We start from the raw sequence: 23,569 nt of genomic DNA on the forward strand, positions 1-23,569 counted from the left end.
ATTTCATTAAGGTAGACTGACTTTGAAGGAAATATGTTTTGCCATCTGGCATTTATTTCACCTGTGTTTTGCTTCATTGCTAGGTTTTATTTTGTTTGGTTTTGTTTGGTGCTTTTTTTTTGTGTGTGTGTGTGTGGTGGGTTTTTTATAGTAACTTAAATTTTAAATCTGTCAATCAAAGGAAAAAAGGGCAATTACAAAAATATGGTTTATCATTTAAATGAAACTGAGATTTTTTTAGCTGTAATCATCATAATTCTGTTCTGTGTCCTGTTGGTTTGCCTAATATTTCTGCTTTCATTTTATTAATAAAGAGAAAGTAAAATTTCAGGGTCAGAACCCGGTCCTACTAAATTTCAGGATTTAAATCAATGTGACGTGGCAGGAAAAAAGCACACTTGCAGGGTAACAAGTCTTACTGCATGTAGAAAATTATGCATGTGCATTGAATAGGTCTTCACTTCAAAGTTGAAACACTTCAACTCTGAAACAAAACACAGAATACCTGCCTAAGGAAGAGATGTTGAGACCTTCATAGTTCTGAATTGGTTTAGGTTTTTTCTAGGATTAGTGTCTTTCATACCACACAAGAGACCTGAGTATCTCAGCTCTATAATTTTAGCTGGGAAAAAAAATAGGTTTTACATCATAAAACACTTTTCATTTTGATCTAATCAGTATGCTGTTATTAGCTGTTCAGTATGAAGTGCTTTCTTTTCTTTCTTTCTTTCTTTTTTTTTTTTTAATTCAAAAGGCATATACTTTTTGTGGTATAATGGAAAGTTTCCAGATGCCATCAATAAAATAAAAACCCCTCAAAAACCATGATATTCATGGAGACAAGAACTCTGCCAAGAGTGTGGCCACAGGGGATGTAGTCAGGCATTCCCCTGCTGGTAGAACAGTGCTTTGTTTCCAAAGATCAAAGGCCCCTTTTCGTGAGACAGGTCCTGTTAAGGTATCACTCTGCTAATAGCCTTCACAGGTTTGCTGTTTTGCCTAATATTTAGGTTGTTCAATCCACTTTTTAAAAATCCTGTCTTGGAACCTTGCAGGTGATGCCTGAAGTGCTGAGTGTAGATTGTGCCTATGATCTGAGCTGCAGTCATTTAGGTGGAAGCTGAGGCCAAGTATAGGACAGGATGAGGAAAAAAAAAAGTCCTAGCCTTAAATCCAAGCAGTGATCTACACACTCTTTACAGTGGTTTAGGTGTGCTTGGGTGACAGAGGAGGAAAGAGGGTTTCTAGGTGTTCACAACTCACTCACTGGTGGCTATACTGCTGGCCTGGAGGAGATGTGACTGCTGATGACATCACTGCCCCTAAAGTAGCAAAAGGGCACTCAGAATGTGCCTGTACCAGGTAGGACTCACATACCTGAGCTAGCCAAAATATTTTTTGCCCCGAGAAGGATGAAAAACCACTGCCTGTGCCAGCATGCCCTTTGATACACTTTGGTACATTTTATTCACCATAGTCTTCTCTCCATGGTTTTTGGTTGCTGAAGTGTCTTCCCAAGTGAACTGAAACTGCCAATCCTAACCCTAGAAAGTGCAAATTATTTCCTTGGCCTGACTGCTTTCAGAGTGTAGACCATTTCCCCAGGACCTTAGCTAAAGCTACACACTGTTAGAAATAGTGGATTTACAATAAAGGATAGAAAAACTGAACGAAGAGCAGTGTGACATGAAATGGTGAGTGTCCCTGTCCTATGGGTCAGACAATTTATTTCTAAGCAGGACCATGCTAATGGAAAGGTCCTGTTTAGTAGGTGACTGTATATTAATCCTGGATCTAAGCCTCAGTATTGGCTGAACTTCTGTTTGATTCTGAGAATTACTTCTCACTTCTACTGGTTCACTCCATGCTTCCACTAATGTCCAAAACATTCATTTTCTTATTGTATACTCAATGTTACCTGGTACACTACCTTTTATTTCTTGTGTTCTAGCTGGTATGTATTATGCTTTAAAGCATTTGTATTAATGTTGAGACCTTCAGGGCAGCAAGACAATTCTGTTGCCAGGATTGTCATGTCAACCACCCTGTCTGGAGGATAACTGGCTCCCAGATGGAAAGGAAGATGTGTTTGTGTGTGAGGCACCAGCCAGCAATTCAGGGAAGTTATCTGTAATTCCTGATTCTCCAGCATTCCCCTTGTGTTCTCCTTGCCAAATGTGACAGCTCTGCAACTTCAAAAAGGCAATGTTATTTATCTGCATCAAAGGTAGAAGAGGTGCAAAGAGGGACCAGGGGAGGAAGCAGTGTTGAACTAACTTCTGTAGTATTTGAACAACACTCACTCAGGTTCTGAAATAGCCAGATTGCTATCAAAGACCAAAAATGGCCTAGGACCAAGATGCTTGATAGAAATTGATGTAGTTGAGAACTGTAAAATGTGTTTGATATGTGAGGAGCTGTGTAATTTGACTCCTTTCCCTAAAACAAAATTTTGTCTACTCCACGAAATGTGGAGAGACAAAAGAAATTATTTTGGTAACAACGACTTCCCAGTGCTGTAAGATATGTCTGACCTCTACTGCTTTTATGGCAACTGACATGGGGACTTTGAGTGATTACTTTGCCACATATAAACATAATGTAATTCACTCTGCCTTAAGTCAGTGTACAAAATAAATCAGAAAATTTGTCTGAGACTGTCTTCCAGATGTTGATATGGGTGGGAAAGTGCACTAAAGCACCTCTCCAACAGATATTAAAGATAGCTAAATCCAGTATGACAAACTAAAGAGAGATAAATGTCACTTTGTGATAAAAACAGACATGCCTATCAAATATGATCCTTGTAAATACTATGGAAAATCAAAGTATATAGCTACAAAAAAGAACAAAACAGACCCTTTACTTCATACCATAGGATAGTCTTTTTTTTTGTGCAGCTGTTGCATTATTGTGTAGCTAGGAGACACTAATAATTGTAATGATGAATACATACAGATGGCTCTTACTTTCCTCTAAACTGATCCAAAGGGATCACCCAGAAAGTTTATCAATACATGTGCCATTAGCAAACAATAATTTCACTTATAATCAGTGGTAGGAATTCTCCATCTAATCCCAGCAAGTATTTAGGAAAAGAAAAATATATTAGGTGACTGTTTTGAATATTCCCCATTCTCAGTTTGTTCTGAAGCACATGCAAAGTACAGTAAATATGACAAATACTCTCTGATTTCTGTCATACAAACTTGCTGTGAACAAACTGAGCAGCAGTTGTGCTATAGCCATTATGCTCTAGGAATGCAAACAAGGAAAAAAGGGCATAACTACAATAGCTGTAGCACAAAAAAAAAAAAAAAAAAGCCAACCAAACAATAACGAAACAAACAAAAAAGACAAAAAAAAAATCCAAACCCCACAACTGGTTTGAAACCTCACTATACAAATTAAAACAATAAAATAGCCCAAGATGGTTATATGCATCTGAGTACCTACTGGCTCTTATTTAAATTTTATTCTTATATGTAGTAGTGCTCACCACAAGACACTTTGATTCTATAAGATTTCTTTTGGAGATGCCTGCTGGTTTGTAGAAGATCATCTCAGGAGTTGCCCTATACACAGGCAAATGCCAGTGCCTTCTTCTCAGCATTAAGAAACATAATATTTAGGATCATGTTTTGAAGAGAATATGTGCACATTCTTTTGCTGTGTCCTACTGGGTTTTGTTTTGTTTTGTGTTGTGTTGTTTGTTTTTGTTTGTTTGTTTTGGGTTTTTTTTGTTTGTTTTGTTTTTTTAATATGCTGAGGTTTGGTTTATTTCTCAGAGTGTGAGATTTTTCAGCATGGACTGGATGACAAAAGAGGGGTGTTCCTTCCTCTGCCAAAGACCTGCTGAATAGGTAAGAACTAGCCCTTCCATATCCTTACACAAAATCTGTACAAACCAACCAGATGTTAGGACCCTAAGCTACCTCCAGATTTCCTTGTGAGAAACAGCATTTTTTAAAATACTGACTTGGAAATCAACTTCAGCCAAAAAAAAATTAATCTGCACTTCCCCAGATATTTGTGCACATTTCCAGAATAGAGTAACATGTCTTCTCTGCACCTGCAGAAGCTTATCCTCACTTGTGCAGAAAGAAGTACTTACTTCCAATATCTGGCCGCAGCTTTTTGTCATACTCTCTCAACAGTTTGTTTAGTATGAGAGTCACATCTGTGTCTTGTGTTTTTGGAGCTAAAACCCATTTTTGATTAGTTGTTCCATCTTCATATTCATCCTCTTCAACCTTTCTAGAACTGCAAAACAAATGAAACAAATAGATATGGTTTTACATAATTAAAATTGGATGCAATAGGATGCAGCAGGATGCAACAGGTGCAACAGGATTTTCCCATTAACAATTGTTGAGTATCTGTGGATAGGTATTGAATGATAATTGTTTAGAAGTTGTCTTCTGGAAGTGTCTTCAAAAAGTTACAGTCTAGGAGATAATACAGCTATCAGAGTAGTATTTTATATCCTGTATTTTAATGAACATATTCTGAGTAGTTTACAATGTATTTTACAAAGGGTGAACATCTGCAGTATTACTTTATTAATACATCAAGACAACTGATTCATCTCTTGCACAAAGGCTAATAAGAGTATTAAAAATTCAGATCTGTTAATGCTTCTTGATCATTTTATCCTATTAATAAATTATTATATTCTCAGTGCCTGAATTTCAGATTTTAATGTATTACAAGGCTTAGAATTAAGAGCTCACTCCTTGAATTTGAGATGGATTATCACAAGCACACAAATGCATTGCATAAATTAATCTGAATTTCCCTGCAGCTTTAATAACTTTTTTTAAAAATAGTACTACACCAAGAGTTGCAACTTTGTTCCTTTATAGGTGGATTATGTTTATTTTAAGGGTATATTAATGCAAATGTGGTGAAACTACAGTTTGGCCAGAAATCACAGCTAGAGCTATCTTCACACAAGACTAATTTCTTTTGTGCAGCTTTTTGTGCTTTAAAATGGACTTTAAAATGTTTATTTGAAGATGTATCTTTTCGTATCTTAGAAACCAAACCTGTTTGTGCCTCTCAGTGGAGAAAATCTGTGACAGACTGAGATGAATTTATTAGAAGAAAAGATAACCTCAGTGGTAGAACCTATGGAAGGAATCACGTCTTGTTTCAACCTGCAATTGCCCAGGGGATATGGCATAATTTTACAACACTTTTACATAAATGTCAATAATTACATGAGGTGCAAAGCAGTGGAGAACGAGACGTACCAGCCTTGTTAGTCCATGGGATGTTCTATATACATCAGTGCAACTTTCTTTCTCTCCCTCTCCTTTTCTCCATAATGACACTTAGTGTCTTTTAAAAGACCTCATTTGTCCAGAAGACTTGATAAACACTCTATGTAAACTCTATAAAAAAACCCTGATACAAATATAAAAATTTTATCACAGAGCATCATCAACACTCACAATGCTCGAAAAACCCTATTTGAGAATTTAATGAAACTTTAAACTGTAGCTGCTCTACAGCCAATACACCCCTAAGGATTAACCATGAATTTCTTAACGCGACCTCACAATTTGCAACTGCTCTAGGCACAAATTCTATATAAAAATAATTTTTAAACCTAGACCCTGATGATTTTCTGCAGAGAGCTCATATAACTGAGTTGTAAAAGTAGAGGAAACTTAAGATGAAATTTTGAATAGATAATTGCTACTTTTCTCTTATTGGGCTGCATTTTCTAAAAACTTGACTTTTCCTTTTCTTTTTATAATTCCCACAAAGAGCATTAAAAAAACTTGAGAGGATTTTGGAAGAATTTTTTTTCCATCAGATTCATGACAAGTCCTGTATTTAAAAACTGCTGTTACAGAACTATCTGAGGAGGAGGCATCATGTCCGAACATACGTGGTTGATCTTTCCGAGCTGAAACTCTGCAGTGGTGCTCAGTTACTGATAGCAAAGAAGGACAAATCGTACATTTTTTTCTGCTGCAGCCACCACAACTTTACCACAGGCATTCAGACTGCACCTGGAAACAAGAACTGAGTTCAGGTAATATCATGATTCTCATTTCAGGGAGATGCTGCTTTAAAACAAGCCAATGACAAGAGTCTAACTAGCACTGGCAGACCTTTTAGATCCCCTCATGCTAGCAGCTTCTTTCCTAAAAAGTACCTCCAAACCATTTAAATCCCCACCTATCTTCTAGATTAAGATTGGAGGTGGGAGAGATTTCACAGTGGATCAGACTAATACTCTTGGCACATATTTTTCATGCTTTTTTGCTTTCTTCCTTAAGAATTTATTATTTCCCTTCCATTGCTTGCCTCTACATAGTTAAGCTTCTTTAAGGCACTTGAGGTTTCATTTTTCTTTTGTAACCCTACTGGTGACTGCCAATTCCTATCATATTCCTGTGATCCAGAGAAATAACTAAAGGGTGATGGCAAGTCAGTCTCAAACTAGGGAGGAAGAAAGGCTGCATGCCTTCCCTCAACTCTGTTAATTTTGATTCTGTAAGGAGACAAAGAAGAGATTGTACATAAACTGTGAAGGAGGAAGTCTCAGAGAAAACTCGGAGACATTGTCAAGAAAGGGTTCATTTCCTGCAAATAGGTGTGTCCCACACTTGCTGTGGAGGCTGGCACGAAGCATCCTCTAGTTCCTGCGGGGATTTAGGAAACAGACACCACTCAGGTGTGGGGCAGGCTGCCAGGGAGGAGAGGGGAAGGCCTCTGAGCGTGCCTGTAGACTGGTTCGTGGTGGTTCCTACAGGGGGGAGCTGAGCTGACCCCTTTGCCTGGCTTATTCTGTGAGGGTGTACAACAGCCCCGGACAACCAAAAGGACCGAAGTCCTAAAAGTCGGGGCTGACGCTGCCGGCTGTGCCCTCTGGCCCATAAGAGTGGATAACGGACCCCGGCCTGGGAGACCCTTCCCGGCCCTGAGGCGGGGGCCAGGGCATCGCGCATCCCGCCCCTCACCTTCTCCCTCCTCACGCCGGCCCCGCCCGCGGATCCCCCGGGGTGGCGTGAAGGGAACCGGGGCCGCCAGGGGAGCCCGGGCAACCCCAGCCGCCGTCCCACCGGGCGCCGGCAGCCGCCCGAGGGGAAACTTTCTGCCGGGCCGGCTCAGGACAGGGCCCTGGCGGGAGAACCTCCGGCTCCACGCGGGACCGGGAAGGGGCGGCGGCCGTGCCACCGCCCCGGGAGCACCGAGGAGCCAGGCGGGTCCCGGGATGGGAGCGGGGTAAGCCGTGCTTGGGAACGGAGCCCCGGCACGGCGCGGAAGAGGGTGCGGAGAGCCCGCTGCTCTTCCCGGTGTCGAATATTGTGCAAACTCCGGCAAACGGGACTTCAACGCTCCAGCCCCGGTGCAGAGAGGAGAGGGACAGGAGGGAGGAGAGGGGAGCGCAGACTTACCAAGCGTGGAACACTGAGAGGAGGAAGAAAACCGGCAGGAGCTTAGCGGACATGGTCCGGACAGCGCTGGCCAGGTGAGAGGTGCGGCAGGACGAAGGAAACGTTGCAGAACGTTCACATGGAAGGGAGAATGAGGCAGTGAGGTAAAGGTCTGAGCCTCTCCTCCTTTGTATTCTCAGCTTAATACCCTGAAGAAAACACTCTCTTCCACAACGCTCCGAGAAAGGAGGGGGGAGGCGAGAGGGAGAAGGAAAAAAAGCAGCAGAAGAAGTGGAACGAGGGGGAAATCCCCAGCGGAGAGGCTGCCAAGGCCAGGTATAAATCAGGCTCGGCGGGCTGACAGGTGTTCAGCGGGCACGGAGCTGCGGCGCGTCCCCTTTGCCGGCAGCCAGTCGCCGGGCGCAGCGGCGCGGCCTCTCCCGCTGCCCGGGCTGGCGCTGGCCGTGCCCCCCGGGCGGTGCACAGCGCCGAGCACCCCGGGCCCGCCGGGCCGCGGCTGCCGCGGGGCGGGCCGGGCCGGGCCGGGCCGGGAGCGGGGCGGGCTGGGGCGGGGGGAAGGGGGGCACCTTGCCCCCCCGCGGAGCGCCTGCCCGCAGCCAGCCCCGCAGCGCGGCACCGGAGCGCTGCCGGGGACCGCCCCGCATCGAGAGCACCTCGCCGCGCTCCCTGCCCAACAGGTTCCCGTCTCGCCGGCAACTGGAGAAGCCGGGAAGTGAACCCTGCCCCCGCCCCAGCGGGCGCACACACACGCACACGAGAGAGGGGGAGCAGCACACCCGGCAGCCGCAGTCCGCCGGCAGCCGGGACTTGTCCCCGACATCACCAGCCCGATGCCTCGGACAGGGCGGCCGGTGGAAGGATCCCCCTGCTCTTTCCGGGATGCCCTCACGTCCAAACCCCACCATCACTTGCCGAAAGCCCCCCCCACCGCTCAGGGCTGGAGGTGCTCTCTTCAGAGGGAGGGAGAAGGGTCGGGTGCTGGTCTCGGGGTGATCGGAGCTACATCGGGCATCCCGATGTACACACAGGCGCAGGTCCATGGAATCGGTGCGGCTGCTTACACGGATAGATAGACAAACGCAAGGCAGTGTGCTTCTGTATGCCTCTGTACCTAGGAGGATGCATGAAGAAGTTTGCGTGCATCGTACCAATGCATGCATACACATTTATATGTACAAGGTATGCCAGAAAAATGTATACACGGGGAAAAGAAGAGATCCAGACGATCCTGTAGATTAGGTTACATGGACTTAAGAGTACATTGTTAACTTTGGAGTAAACTAGGCTTTTCTGATGTGAGACTTGGAAATGAAATAACAGACAAGTGTACACTTGTATCTGGGAAAATAGTTTGGATTTGGACAACTTTTGTCTTTCTACTCCGCTAGGAACACCACAGATGTGATTTTTAGCGACTTCAGTTCTCCTCAGGTGTGTGGAGCTTTGCACTGGGCATCGGGGTAATTGGAATATTCCCCTTTGTTTTCAGAATGGAGAGTGACAAAATTTCACTTACATAATTGTAATTTGAAAACAAAAATCTCTGCCAGAGGTACAGCAAGTCACCGCTCTCCTGTGGTCAGAAATCTCGGGAGTGTAAATCTTTGTTCCTTCTCCCTTAGATATAACTTCTGTGTTCTGGGGGAGTAGTTTTTCATTGTTTAATTTAAAAAAAAATCTGCTGGAAAAAGCAATCTTGCTTTTAGAATGACTCCTACATGATGCCTAGAAGAGCTGGCTGTAGGGAGCTCTGTTCCCGATGTTAATTTTTGAAGGAACGACCCAGCTTAAGGAAAATCTGTCGTGAGTCAGGCAATTAACTCTCAATTATTCACTTTGAGGATTTTCTTTCAACCTTTCGGGTTTTGTTGTTTGTTTTTGTTTTGTTGTTTTTTTATTATTATTATTATTTCCAACCTAAACGCCTCTTCACTAGATTATACAGCAGTTCTTTCGTGTTTACTTTGGCTAACTGCAATTACTGCGAATTGCTAATAATCATTCGTTGCAAGGCTTGTGCTCTTTTCCGCCACCAGCAGAGAAATGCGGGTGGAAGCCAGGCCGCCCGCTGCCCTGAGAAAATGAGGGAGGGAGCGGACGGCGAATGCTCGGGGGTTGCCCGCATTCCCCCGGGAATAGCTATGCTGGCGCTCAAGGAGCGCTCCGATGCGCCAGTGTGAAGTCCGCGGGAGCACCGGCGCTGTGAGGCGGACGGGGCGAGCAGGGGAGCCGCCGCTTCTCAGCCACCCGAGAGGGTCCCGGTGGGTCCTGGCGGCACGGGGCTCCGGCACCGCCGCACCGCCACGGTCCGCAGGCGCTCGGAGGTTTCCTGAGGGGTGCTGCTTATGCACACGTCATTTTGAGGGCTCCCAGGTCGCGATTCCCATGTCCCGGCTCGCAGTGCCCGCGAGTTTAGAAAGCAAAGACGGGAAGCGCCCGTCATGCAAGGAGGGGTTTCCCCCTGCCCTGGCCATTTAGAAAAAAAGTGTGTATTCCCGCACATACTCAGTCTGAATAAATACAAGCTTAGCCCGGCGCCTGCCGGGGAGCGCAGCAGCGCGAACAGCTGGGGCGGCGCTGCAGCACCGGGGAAGGCTGCGGCGGCCGGGCCGGGGAGCTTGCTGTGCCGCCAGCGGGAGGGGGCGGCTGGGGCCGCCCTGCCTCTGCCACCTCCAGGGAGAAAGGCAGGAGTCAGCCATATGGGAGGAAGACCCGGAGGAGAGGACCCTGGCGGCGATTCACGAAGAAATATGGCGAGGGCAGGCCCATCTCCGCATCCCCGCTCTCGGCGGCCCTGCTCCTCGGGGACCCCCGGGCTGGAGAGGAGGGAGCCGGGGGTGGCTTCCCCGCCGCGGCGGCTCCGTCGGTCTCCGCTCCGCCTCCTCCCCGCCCGCCAGCCCCATCGCGCCCTCAGCGCATCCTGCCGCGGTGGCGGGATCCTCTGGCGGCGGCGGCGGGAAGCGCCAGGGATCGGCCCGGGTCCTCCACCCCGCGCTGCCTCCAGCCGGCGGCAGAGCGCGCGGTTACCCTGCGCCGCGACCGTGCGCCGCGACCGGAGCCTTATGTGGCCATCGCGTCACTCAGACCTCGAGAAAGACCTTCACAGTGTCCCCTCTTCCCTTGCAGAGCGTCAGAAATCCACAAGGCTCGATCGGAGCAATATGGTTCATTGATTTTTGATTCCTTCTCCTCAGGCTGTAAGAAAACAGAAAAGGTGACGTTTAAGGTTTTCTTTCTGCTGTCCTCGGTGAGCTACATGTTAATGTCAAAGGGATACTTTAGCATCACTCTTCATTACACCTCATGCCTCGCTTATTCCTGCTCCTTCTCTTCATACTCACATCCTTTTACTTTTAAGCATACTCTCTGCCTTTGCTGAGCCTTTCAAATTGTATATTCAGGCATGGGTCATGATTATCCAGCACAGGTTTTAACAAAAGAACATTTTATCCTGCCACATAATGATAGTAAAATGTCGATATTTCAGTAATATTCTCAGCACAACAAAATGCATGCACATTTTAACTTACTGTTCATTGCATTTTCACAGAAGGCAACTTTTCAACCTGAGGGATATCTCTGTGGTACATCTTGTGCAGTGGGGAAGCATGAGTCTCTGAAAGTAGCTGTGCAGGGAGTAGTTAGCATAAATAAGGGTGGAAATGCTGAGGAGGGAATGGGACTCACAGATCAAATGCCTCATTTGTTGGAACTGGGAGTCCCATCTCAAGCACTGAACAGTTTGGGCACCTGAACGTTTCTGAGATTCAGCATTGAAGGAGAGCCTTACTGGTAGTTTTCCTGGCATCCCAATAAAATATACTATGAGATGCACAGAAGGGAACTGGGGCTGCTCTGAGACAAAGAAGGAAGGTCCTGAAACCCATCTCTTACAGCTCCTGGCATCCAGCTGAAGGCTTATTAGAGATTTCTAAGAGGCTTGAGCCAGTTTATCCTGACTGAAGGTCTCTGTTGCTCCTGCTGGAGCTTTCAGGTAGGAAGTTGAACCTCAGAGGTCCCGACACTTTCTGTGTGCTTTCAGTTCTGTCCTTCAGCACACGGTTCTCTGCCCTCTGGCTCATGGGCAGGATAGGGAGAACCTCTCCTGATGATCAGCTCCACACTGCAGCTTTTCAGCAGCTTTGTGTAGACTTCTGGCAGAAGCATGAGCATCCAGGGCAGCTAGGGCTGGTCCTCTGGGGCCAGACCACCCCTGAGCAGCTGTCCAGAGAACATCAAAAACACCAGCTCCCAGTGAATGAAGAACTGAGCCCAGATCCACTGAGGCCAAAACTGCCTTGGGTGGCTGGTTCCAACATTTATTATCATATATGTGTTAAGTTATAGCAGAGGGATGCCCTCTGTGTAGTGATTTTCCTACCTGCAAATCCAGCCTATTATTGTTGGTCCAGTCCATTGCAATCTATCAGGATTTCTCAAAAACTCTCCTAATTCATCTAACTGAAATTAGTTGATACCTTCAATCAATATTCTTCCTTTTTACTTTGCTTTTAGCCAGGGACTAATTTAAGCAGCAACTTTTAAGACATTATGACTGTGAGAAGTGATAATTGCTTTTGAGGATGGCACTGAAAAGGAAATAATGCATTACAGGGCACTTACACTTGAGCCTAAATTAGGGATAATCTTTGGAAGATCCTTCAGAAGTCCTTTGGGCTTCATAAAATCTAACTTCCAATCTTTCTATCTCCTCAAAATTGAACAAATGTCTGTAACAACATAGTGAAAGATGGAAAATTGGTAAAGTGAGGATGCCATCTGAGAGTTATCATGCAATGACCGTACTTGAGTGTTTGTAGAGACATCAAAACACAAAAGGTCAGAAAGGATTCATGGAATGTTATTATTTCAGTGTCAATTCCAATCTGAGAAGCAAGGGTATTAGGGGAAATACATCCTTATTACAAAGAACTTTATCTCTAGATTTAAAAAATCTGCAAGTGCTACATTCATCTTCTCTGCATAAAATGAAGAGAAAGCAATTTCATTCTTTTTTCTTCAAAGTTTAACTTGGATGTTGAGCAAGAATTTTTGAAAGTCAAGATTATTTCATAAAATCATTACTTCCTCAGTTCTGTATAAATATGTTCAGTTATTCCACAGAGGGCATATTCCATTTAGAAAAAAAAAAAAAAAAGCAGAACACAACTCAAGATAAGAGGATTCAGCTTTAGAAAATACATTGTTACTTGAATTCATCCTTGAAGTAAAATGGCAGAGCTCAAATGTCAGAAATTAAAAATCTCTTCCATTGTATTTGACTTGTTCTTTCATTCTTAATGGGTTCAAGGAAGGAAATTTGGCAGCAGCCTGCACACATTTCCCCTGCAGTGTTGAACTGTTGTAATTCACTTCTAACTCTTTTTTCAAGAAAGCATACATGACCAGATCTATGAGAAGCAATTCCTATTTATTACTCCCTTTGGCCATGACTAACCTGTGAAGCAGCTGTGTCCTGCGGGGTCCTAGTTCACAAGTTGTGGGGACAGTGACACAGCTCACTGCATTCCTGAAAGCCCAAGCTGCTTCCAGCGGACAGCAGAGGAGGTTGACACACATCCTGATACCACCCCAGCCTGGACAAGGCCAAGGTGTTTTGGCTGAGGCAGGACCTGGGAAATGCTCCCGTCTCCCACAGTTCAGATACCGTCTCAGTGAGTAGTGATCTCCCACACAAACAGTTCCACTGACTGTGGAGAGATTTAAATTGTGAGGTAGTATATAATGCAAGGCAACAGCATTTAGGTATTCCAGCCTGGAGTGCATCGGCTTACTGAAGCATTTGCAAACTATGGAACACTAGTGTTCATGCATGTGCTGCAGGTAGACCCATATTTGTTGAAGATGACTTTCCACATAAGTAAAATAGATCAGATTTAGAGATCCTTTCACTGAGTCCTGCAATGGAGACCAGGAAATAATGCTCTAAGAGTAAGAGACAGACATGGGTGCAAGCAAATAAAGTACAGAATCTCTCAGGGGTAGACTCCAGAACTGGCCTGGAGAAGATCCTAGTCAAAGATGGTTCTGAGCTTCTCATTCACAAAATTCAGTGATGTAATTCTTCGTGTTTCTCACCTGAAGAAATAGCCAAGGGACTTCTATAAAGTTTTGCCTTCCAATAAGCACTGAAATTTTTCATGGTTTTTGATCCCTGAAGGGCCAAAGGGATCCCCCAAAGGGATGATGAACAAGGAGGTATGTGACTGCTCAAAGACACACAGGCAGGCTACATGAAAACAGAGATCCTCATCCTCACCTCAGCTCAGGCTAGCACTGAATAGATGGGTGTGTCCCCTCACTTGCTCCTGTTTATCAGCATCCAGTCACTTACTCAGTCTCATGGCTTCTCTATTGCCCTCAATAATTTCTGTATTTCCTATTCCACAGCATCAAACAAAAAGCCCGAAAAAACAATAGATGTTTGAGATTTTTTCTTGGCAATTTTTAGGAATGAAAGGGTTGAAGAGAAGACACAAAAGAAGCCAGACAACTCCCCAGTCCCAGAGCACATCCTCACCTCAAAGTGAAGCATGAACTTTCCACTCTGTCCCCAAAAGATCATGGGATTGTTGCTCCATAGCAATATAGTACCTAATTCTGCAACAGCTTGATTCACTGTGTTCACTCAAGACATGTCCCTTTCTGGGCAACAGGGAGGATATGTCATGTGTGCACACGTGATTGAGTGTGTGCATGTGTGCTTTCCAGTCAATTCAACTTCTGTGGTGTGCTCTTTGGTCTTTCTAAAAGGATAACCAGTATAAGAATGACATTTTGCAATCAAATGTTGAATACATTTTTTATTTAAACATTAAGATTTAATTACAAAAGCTTCTGGAACAATTAAAGGATGCCAAGAAGGAAAGAGCTGAAAACTCAGACGGCATTTTCTCATTCATTGTGAAAGCAAAACACATTGTCAGCAGCAAGGCGTTTTATAGAAAAGTTTCAGATGGACAGTACAAAGACCTTTCTGTCAATATTGTCACTGAAACACCTTGCTGTCATGAAGCACATCTTTTTTTCTGATCACATTTCCTAGAGTTGGCTGATTGGTTTTTGCAGTGGGAAACAAGTAATAATTATTGCAGAATTACTGTAATCCTTTTCTGCTAATCTCTGCTAATACAACACAGTTTTCTTCTTGGAAAAATGTCCAAACATAATTTCCTTTACCCTGATAAAAATGTCTACTGCTGTTGTTAGAAGTTTTATTTGCACAAGTGTGTTCCTAATCTATGTTAATTTCATGCAATATAATTCCTAATTTTTGGAATAAATACTGAGAATCATTAGACAGAATTCCTTGGAATGCAAAATCCAAACAAACTTCATATTTTCATTTAAGGGCAAGATTCCTTCATCTTTATTTACAAAAGTAGCATCCTGCTCCCTATGTTATTTCACTGCAAACTAGAGTCTCAAGTCTCACTATGAAAATCATTATAGTCCCATTAGGATTCAGTGCATTGTATTAAACTTCCAACAAAAATTGGGCTGAGCAGTTTTGTCTGTGGAGTAATGCACTACCTGTAGCTAGTAAAGGTGCTCAAACACAGCCCTACACTTAATAATTTGGCACATTTACAACTGGCGTTACTCAGTAACTTGTCAGATGACAATAGTGGAGCTCTTCTGTAAAATATAGGTTAAGCCCATATTTGTATGACTGTACATCTGAAGTATAAAACCCACGATATGTAGTACACTTGAACAGTTAAAAAATATAACTTATTTTATTTGTAAACTATCAATGCAAGATACTCAGCAGCAAAGAAGCCATGTTCAATGTCTTCTGATCTTTCATAAAGATCCATTGCTGTAAGTTATATAATCGTCTCCAAAACATCTGAGGTTACATGTAGAAACAATCAAGGCAATATTATTTGTACATATTATTAAACATGCAAAAAACTTCCTGAAGAATATTGCCCAAATGTAGAAAGTCATCTGGATCACAAATTTTCCTTGGTAGCATCTGCTTTGTACGTATGGCTCACATGTGGTTCCAGAGTACTTCAGTTTATTTTGGAGAATTGGCACCTTTAATAACAGGCTCCCTATTCAAATATGTGGCCCAGTAAACTAAGTTAAAAGTTCCAAACAGCACTGGAAAAATTATCCGGGACATTTTGTCAATCTTACTGATGCTGTTGTAAGTCTTTTTGCTTTCAGGAGGCTTTTCTTCTGCAGGCTTCACTGGAGCAGATGTAGTGTTTGAGATGACAGCTGGGGCTGAGTCCTTTGGCATGTTTGGTGCAGGAGTCATTTTCCCAGTGGTGTAGGTATTACCTGGTTTATTTCCCAGTAAGTTCCGCTCTTTCTTCTGCAGCATAAAAAACAAAATGTTATACCACAAGAACAGAAAGTGCAAACGTTCTCAAGATACTGACCCAAAAAGCTGAGCACCATAATCAAGCATGCCCATTAATGCCTGTTGGCTATTCTGACTTCAACTATCAAACACATGTTTCTGCCTTGATTTTGCAGCCCTTACTCAAGTACAGCTTTCCCTGATGGGAGAAAGCTGAGACTTCCTGGCTGGACCCATATCCCACCTGGCACGTGCATTAGCAGCTTCTTTTGTCAGTGAAAAGCGGTCTTTTGTCTGAAGAGCGTGCTGCCCCATGGACAGCTGACAAGATGTGAACCCCATTTCCCCAGCTGCTGCAAAGAGTGTGGGGAAGGGTCATTGCCCCTGCCAGTTTAGCCTCTTTGTAAGGCTCTTTTGGGATGTCTGTGGGTATGAGCTCTCAAGGAGATGATTTACCAAGAGTCTGTCCTGTCCCAAGAGTTACATTTCAGCATGAAACTCAAAAGTTTGTATTTTCTCAGAACCAGTCTTTGGTTCTTTTTTTTTTTCCTGTGGTGGGATCCCAACTCATGGAGGCCAATGTGAGCTTTGTTATTTATTTAGGAGAGCATAGGAGGAGTGCTCTGCAGAGATATGTTTCATGGTGCATGTCTGCTATTTTCAGAAGTCTCATGACTGAAATCCCATGCCCTGTGTACTCAATGCCCAATGTGCTTCTGGAAACAGTCTTCTTCACACAGATGATAGGGACAGGTAGTCTAGCTCTGTGAAGGGAAGGCAGCATATATCCTTGCAAGTTTTCCTCTACAGGAAGGTAAAAGTATGTAATGAGGTAATTAAATACCTTTTTCACACAGAAGCTAAAAATTGACGCTTCAGTTATTTAAACTATTCCACAATACTGAATACTTGTGTTTTATTCTAGGTATTTAAAAAACGTAAGTTAAGCACCTTGATTTTTGCAGCTTCCTGGGCTTTTTTGCCATCCCATGCCCAGCTCCTCTTGGTGAAATAGTTGACTGTTGCAAATTCAATCAATGCCGAAAATACAAAGGCGTAGCAAACAGCTATAAACCAGTCCATTGCAGTAGCGTAGGCCACTTTTGGCAAAGAGTTACGGGCACTGATGCTTAAGGTGGTCATGGTGAGGACTGTTGTTACTCCTGCAAAGACAAAAAAAAAAAAGTCAGAGATCAGTTTGCTAACCCTTATGAGTTATGAGCAGATCCCAATTCAGCAGGATACCTAAGAAGGCCACATGAAGTCAATTAGTGTTTGCAAATATGGCTGAAAGAATAAGAAAAAATGAAAGCTTTCACCCTCAGATGTTTTATTCTGTGGAGTTCTGGTTAGTTCTAGCTGTAGTGTATTTAAATAAGGATTTTTAGGGTAATACAAGCCCAGGGTTTATAACTGTCAGAATGAAGTGGGATTACTTATTTTGTTTTCTTATACAGAGATTGCATGTTTAAAATTGCTGACTGTTACTGGTTTCCAGTTACTACTGTTACTGCAGCTCCTCCTTTCCCTTATGACTGTAAATGACAAAACAGCCACTCCTTTAATCTGTGGGAAGATTTCCCCAAGAGCAAAAACCTCAACTCCCAGTTACAGCTTTGTAAACCTAGAATCAGTCAGCAAAGTGATGCCACTACCTGCATTCTCTCCATATAACCTCCTGAGCTGATTTTTGAACAAAGCTGCCAACTGACTTCAGGAGGCTGGTACAGAAGAGTGACTCCTTTAAAACCGCTGAACAAAGTGTTACCTAATAAACTGTCCCCACTCCCCTTGTTTTTCATCTAGTAAAAATCTTGTATTTCATCAACCTTCACTTGAGAAAGTGCTTATTTTCTGCAATCTTCCTGGAGTAAATCAAGTAATTTAATGACACCCCAAACACTTTTTCCATAACAATTTCTTTAGTTAATATACATTTTCTAAATGCAAAGTCATATTAATTTGTTTGATGGTTATAGAGATAATTGTCACTAATTAACCTCTACATGGTTTTCTCAGATAAACATCCTACAACAAAGATAAAATGTCTTGAAATGATATCTCCTTCAAATTCTTAGCTGGAGTATATGTTAAATATGATAATCTGTATGTCTTTTTATCTAAACCATCCAGTACCCACCCAACCCAAATCACACTAATCTGATTTTTCTGTACTTAATTTTCACAAAATTGATTGACCGAGTTCTGTCATAATTTCACAAAAACAGCCCAGACAGGGCTTTTTAACTGATTTTGAGTTTAAAATATAAGAGAATGAGAAAACATTTACAACATCTCAAGCAGAAATAAACAGTAGTGAACTGTGGTTTTGTTACCACAAATCACTTCCACAAGCCGCAAAGATCCTATCTGTGTTCTAGGAGAAAGTGGGATACTCACCAAAGACAGTTCTAGCAGGGACAGATTCTCTGTTTAGCCAAAACGACACTTGTGATAAGATCACAGTCATAATGCAAGGAAGGTACGTTTGGATGACAAAATAACCAATTTTTCTTTTCAGATGAAAATGGGCTGTCATAATAGTATATTCACCTAGAAGAAGAAAAATGTGCATTTGAGTAAAATAAGGAAAGCTTATTGATTTAGGGATGTAATGAGGCCAGCTCCAACCCCCTATCTGAGGATACCACTCACCCATTCTTAACTTCATGAAAAATTGGATGGATTTCTGCACTGTGGAAAACCAAGACTTGAGACAGAGGTGCTGCTAGATCCTCAGAGTCTTCACATTCAGTCTCCAAAGCAGAAGACAATGACTGCTATTCTTACTACACTGAAAAGCTGCAGTCCTCCTATGCGCCTGGAATTTTGTGATGTTCACAGGCTTAAAAATCTGGTTTGCTGGCACAGACTCAACACTGTCTGGTTTTGACTCAGTCCTACAAACTCTTGTAGCATAGTAACAGTTAAGGCCCTCGACTCTTAGAAACCTGATTTAGCAGCAGGACTTAACCTCATTAGGGAAACTGCTCTGGCCAAGCCATCAATTTTCAAGAATGAAAATGGGTCCAGAGATTCCTTCTGCACCACATTTTAGGGACTTCCAGTCCCTCCCAGCATCCTCTGTGAGAACTGCCACTTCGCATATGGATCCTGGGATGTCTTATTAATCTGAGTACCCAAACCCTAAAGATTGCTGGTCCAGGAAAAAAAAAACCTCTAATGCATGGAGTGTTCCTAGAATTTGATACACTTTAATCCTTCAAAAAATTATCTGTTTCTGGATAGATGTTATGCTCTGTCTTGTTCACCTGTGCAGTGAATATTGTACTGCCTGCATGCCGGGTTCCCTAAAAGCTGCCAAAGCAGTGCTAAATTCCATTTCTTTTTCATATGCCAAATTCACAGCATTGCCTTAATACGCCATTTATTGGCTCCTCAGAATTTCAGTAAAAGCCTAAATGAATGCACTCAAAAATCGACAGACCAGCTGTCACCTTCCCTAATGTGTCAGGAAAAAAATCAAACCTTAACCAGTTCTTTCATATTGTTCCTGGAAAACCATATAGTTGTTACTGAGGGCTATTCCTGATGGTAACTGCTCCCTGGTTCTTTCAGAGCATTTCTGGAAAACCATGTAGTTGTTACTGGAGATTATTCATGACGGTAACTGCTCCCCAAATCCAAAATCTTGCTAGCTAAAAGCATGCTGCTATTTGCCTAGGAATAATAACACTAAGAATAGAATGTAAGAATAAAAAGCAATCCATCTCTTCAAGCCCTAACAGTTCTTCACTGATATCAAAGTCATTTAAAAGCATGCATCATTCAGTTGGGATGAATCAAAGTAATGCCTGTTTTGAAATATATATTGTCCTTCAAGAACAACTATAGTTATAATCTCCGTTGCAAGATTTGACTGTTAGTCCCTACAGAACATCCACAAAAGGAAAATACCCAACAGACATTCTGCCTTGAGTGAATAGCCTGAGTTGGGCTGTGGCCAGCATTACTAAGCTATTAGATTTGGCAGATTACTTCTCACTGACAATATGGTTAATTAGCAGAGAACAGGTTTACAGTGAAGGGGTTTTTGCAGGTATAGCTGCACTCATACATTATGCTACAGAAGCTCTACTATTCTGCATCAAGTTTACAGACCTTGTTCATGCCGAGGATTTTAGACAGGAAGTGAAATAACACAGAAATACCTTAACTGACACCCTGCCTCAATCTTTATGTCTTTCTCTTGGGTCTGATTTTCTGGTAAAACAGTTCCTTGAAGAGTGATGTGGAAATAGACACGGAATGCTGTGAAACTGGGGAGAAAACCCCTGCAAAAAAAAGCCTAATTCCCTTCCATTTAGTGTAATTTTGAACCAGGGAGGCTGAACATGTAATGGTCTCAGGAGGAACCCTACTTGCTCTTCATTAAGGAGTATTTGCAGCAGGGTCTGCCTGCCTGTAATCTCAGGCGGAGAGACTGTTTCTCAGTTGCTATTGCACTGGGATGTGTTTGAGTCACAGTTTCCCTGCTCACAGTGACAATGTGCATTATCGATTTTGATTTTTACGCTCTCAGAGCTGGAATAAAAAAAATCTACACAGCTTCAGAAGAGCAACAGGACCCTCTTTTTTTTTTTTTTTCATTTTTAAAACACAGAAAATGAGTACCTATATTCTGATGGCCCTCTACAGCTGATTTTTACCTTACCATTTTCTTTAACCTATCAAAACTCTTGTCTCCACTGAAACAATCACAGCACCTTGATTTTGTGCTTGCTCTTCTCCCAGCTGATATATTCTTTGATTTCCCATGCTGTTCCTTTCAAAGATGTCTATACAGGAATACTTCCTCCAGTAGACTTAGGGCGTAAGAAAACCCCACAGCTTGGTTTTTAATGCCCTGAGACTGGTGCTTAAAGTAAAGCTAAAAGCTGCCCGAGTTGGCCTTTTGTTTACAGAACAAGATACTGGGTCTCTTTTACTTCTGTAAGGCCACTGTTTATCCTTAGACCATAAGCTTTCTTGAGCAAGAGCTAATTGTTGTTATAGGTTTATGTAGCACTTAAAAGAGAATCCTGTTCCTGATGGGGTCCACTCATCGCTGCAGAAAACAAATTATTGTTAGTAAACAAAAACAAATCTAGTACTAATGAAAAGCCCTAGAGCAGAAATGGCTGCACTTCTTCACGGAGCTGTGCTACTGTGCTGCTGCTCTTAAGGGGATTTTTATGCTTTAAAAGCTGCTACAGTATTTTATTTTGGTATCTAGTTGATGGAGTTCTGGAGATCACGCTTACAGATTTTCCAGGATCTTACACACATTATTCCATTAAGGAGGCTAGACCAGCCGCCAGGCTTGTTTCTTTACTGGATATACCTGGACTCAGTTTCTATCAGCGGCTGTCCTGGCAGGATCCTGACGTTAGGTACATTAGACACCTCCCTGACTATGCTGACATCCAGAATACTTTGGTCCATAAAAATCTATGTTCCCTTTTATTGTGATACTAGGGAGATATTCATCTCAAGAAAAAATCAGAATTATCTGGTTCAAAATGAAGAGCTGAATGATTCTTTTATTATTTAGGCTTTGGATATTACAGAGCTAAGGCTCCAGCTGGCAGTACACAAAAGACTGGGTTTACATTTTGTTTTGTGCCATTGCAGATTCTAAGTTAGCTTATGAGAGATTCTGGGTATGAGGAACATAACTGGGCAACCATTTGTGGGAAGCAGCAAGATCCACTTGGACTCAAATCTCATACCTGATTGTTTTCAGCACTTTTACCACCAGGACATAACAGATGTTGGTTCTGTTGGAAGCAGTGTGAGTAGTCAAATGTCTTTCAGGTGAATAACATTTGGGAATGTTAGCACAAAAACAAACATCCAAAAAACCAAACAGGTGGCATATGACAGAGCTGTTTTCTGTGCCATGGCTAAAATGTTCCAAATTTCAAGACTGGTTGGAGAATTAGGAATGCCAGGGTTTTGTGGGGGTTTTTTTGGTTTTTTTTTCTGAGAAGCCAGCCAAACAGCAGCTTGCTACAAATCAGCAGAATCCCAAGGAACCGGTACAGGCCTGGCACTTCCCTTTTTAAAAAAGTCTGCTAGAAAGAAGGGCATAAATGATCTTTAATATACAAAAACATTTTGTCTATGCAACTGCAAGGGCTGTGTAGCCTGACTTGTGTGTCATAAAAGCCACAAAATATCCCAGCACTTGCATTATGCAATAGCTATTTGGTTTTTCTTTTTCACGTTCAACAATTCAATAGAAGGAAGAAATGCCTTTGATGGCCATTCGTAAGTAATGCTGATTACTGGCCTCCTACGAGCTTGATGAAGTCCAGAAAATCCACCGTTGACTGATGCTTTCCCTGTGCAAAATCGGATTTTTGTATTTTGCTAATCCCCGGTTACAATCTGTGTCCTGCTCTTTGTGATCCACCCTGCAATCAGAATCCAGCCAGCCCAGATGTAACCCAGGACATTAATATAAAATCTTGACGTTGGAAACATAGCTTTTATTAGCATAAATCTTAAATACGTAAGGGAGGTGTTTACTGTGCGGAAACTTTGGGATTTGTCTGGAGTGTTTCCTTGGGCTGAGGAGTACGAGGAGCTTTCACAGGCAAAGCGGCAAACTGGAAGTGGCCTGGAGCTGACACGCTGGAGCACTCACTGCCTGGGCTGGATGGTTTTCTTGCTCTGAGGAGCAGGACGAGGTTGTAGGAGATGCTCCACTACATCCTTTGGATCATTTTCTTGGCAACAATGAAGGCGAGAGGGGAGCTGCCATTCATTGCAGAAAACAACGCGGCTATGATGGTGAACTGGTAAGGAAAAAACTGTCTTTACTCTTTAATGGGAGATAGTGTACTCACTCTTTTTCTGCAAAAAGTGACCACACTGTTTATATGTTTCTCTTGATTTCATGAATCTTTGCTTTAGCAACAGCTTTGTGGCTCCTGAAATGGGCAAGGTGGGGAGGGGTGGATGTCTGTAAGATGGAGGTGGCAGTTCAGTTTAGCAGCTGCCCAAGGCAAGCCTTCCCTCACGTTGTGTCCTTTCTGGAGCACAAGTGGCAAGCTCAGATGTTCCCTCTTTATTCGCCTGTTGGAGTACAAAGTTTTACACATCTTTATGTTTCAGTCCAACTAACTGTGTGTGCAAGTGTACACGTATCTGTTTATGTGTCTCCTAAATTTCCTACAGATAGTAAAAGGTTCCTAATTTAATCTACATTTTGTACTTTGTCCTATACAACTCTGCCCATCATTTTTCACCAGGGACACAGTATATCACCAGCAGACTCTGTTGGGCTTTGTCTGCAGGAATTGTTCCCAGGGACGTTGCCGCAGGCTGCCCCTTTCCCCAACCCAAGCCCCTTGCAACCACCAGCAGTGGAAATCCCCCTTTTCTTCGTTTCCCCCTCTCGCCCTCCCCTCGCTGGGCGCCGCTAATGCTCTCCGGCCGAGTGCATTGTGTAACCTGGTTAAGCCCCCATCCTACGGAGCGCACGTGATCCCCTGTCCCGGCCTCGACCCCCCCGGGACCCCCCCTCCAACGCGCACCAGGGCTGCCCTTGCGTGGGAGCCTTAAGAACCGGGGGGGCACGGCTCACGTGGATGCCCGGCTGGGATTAAAGCCTCTTTGCCTCCCTAATGCTGCCACATCTGGCGCCTCCGCTTCCAGCCCGAGAGGGGACGGGAATCCTCGGGGTTTGCACCTCCTCCCCGGCTAGGCGGGCCCCGGGCAGGCTGCAGAGCCGCGCCGTGCCCGCCGCCCCCCGGCGTGGCTCCATCGAGCAATCATTTTAAAGCGATGATTGAAAGGGATCAAATGC

The 23,569-nt window shown here is 43.4% G+C and overlaps 3 protein-coding genes across 8 annotated transcripts in view; 1 reads left to right on the forward strand and 2 right to left on the reverse strand.

Moving 5' to 3' along the window:
• Positions 1 to 7,545, reverse strand: part of GABRG3 (gamma-aminobutyric acid type A receptor subunit gamma3) — a 292,012-nt gene extending 284,467 nt beyond the window's left edge. For all 5 annotated transcript variants that reach the window (XM_063392518.1, XM_063392517.1, XM_063392516.1 and 2 more), the window contains exons 1-2: positions 7,416 to 7,545; positions 4,115 to 4,263 (exon numbers count right to left, since the gene is read on the reverse strand). In XM_063392518.1, coding sequence (XP_063248588.1) covers positions 4,115 to 4,263; positions 7,416 to 7,468 — 202 coding nt within the window. In that variant the 5' untranslated portion in view covers positions 7,469 to 7,545. The remainder of the gene's footprint in view (positions 1 to 4,114; positions 4,264 to 7,415) is intronic.
• A 6,633-nt stretch (positions 7,546 to 14,178) lies between these two features.
• The window catches only part of GABRA5 (gamma-aminobutyric acid type A receptor subunit alpha5), a 53,831-nt gene continuing 44,440 nt past the window's right edge, over positions 14,179 to 23,569 (reverse strand). For both annotated transcript variants that reach the window (XM_063392525.1, XM_063392523.1), the window contains exons 9-11: positions 18,154 to 18,306; positions 16,705 to 16,916; positions 14,179 to 15,765 (exon numbers count right to left, since the gene is read on the reverse strand). In XM_063392525.1, the coding sequence (XP_063248595.1) occupies positions 15,463 to 15,765; positions 16,705 to 16,916; positions 18,154 to 18,306 (668 nt within the window). In that variant the 3' untranslated portion in view covers positions 14,179 to 15,462. The remainder of the gene's footprint in view (positions 15,766 to 16,704; positions 16,917 to 18,153; positions 18,307 to 23,569) is intronic.
• Positions 19,782 to 23,569, forward strand: part of GABRB3 (gamma-aminobutyric acid type A receptor subunit beta3) — a 192,960-nt gene continuing 189,172 nt past the window's right edge. The window contains exon 1 of the mRNA XM_063392526.1: positions 19,782 to 22,559. Within this exon, the coding sequence (XP_063248596.1) occupies positions 22,459 to 22,559 (101 nt within the window). The 5' untranslated portion in view covers positions 19,782 to 22,458. The remainder of the gene's footprint in view (positions 22,560 to 23,569) is intronic.

Source organism: Prinia subflava, chromosome 3 (assembly GCF_021018805.1).
Source record: "Prinia subflava isolate CZ2003 ecotype Zambia chromosome 3, Cam_Psub_1.2, whole genome shotgun sequence".
Taxonomy (NCBI): Eukaryota; Metazoa; Chordata; class Aves; order Passeriformes; family Cisticolidae; genus Prinia; species Prinia subflava.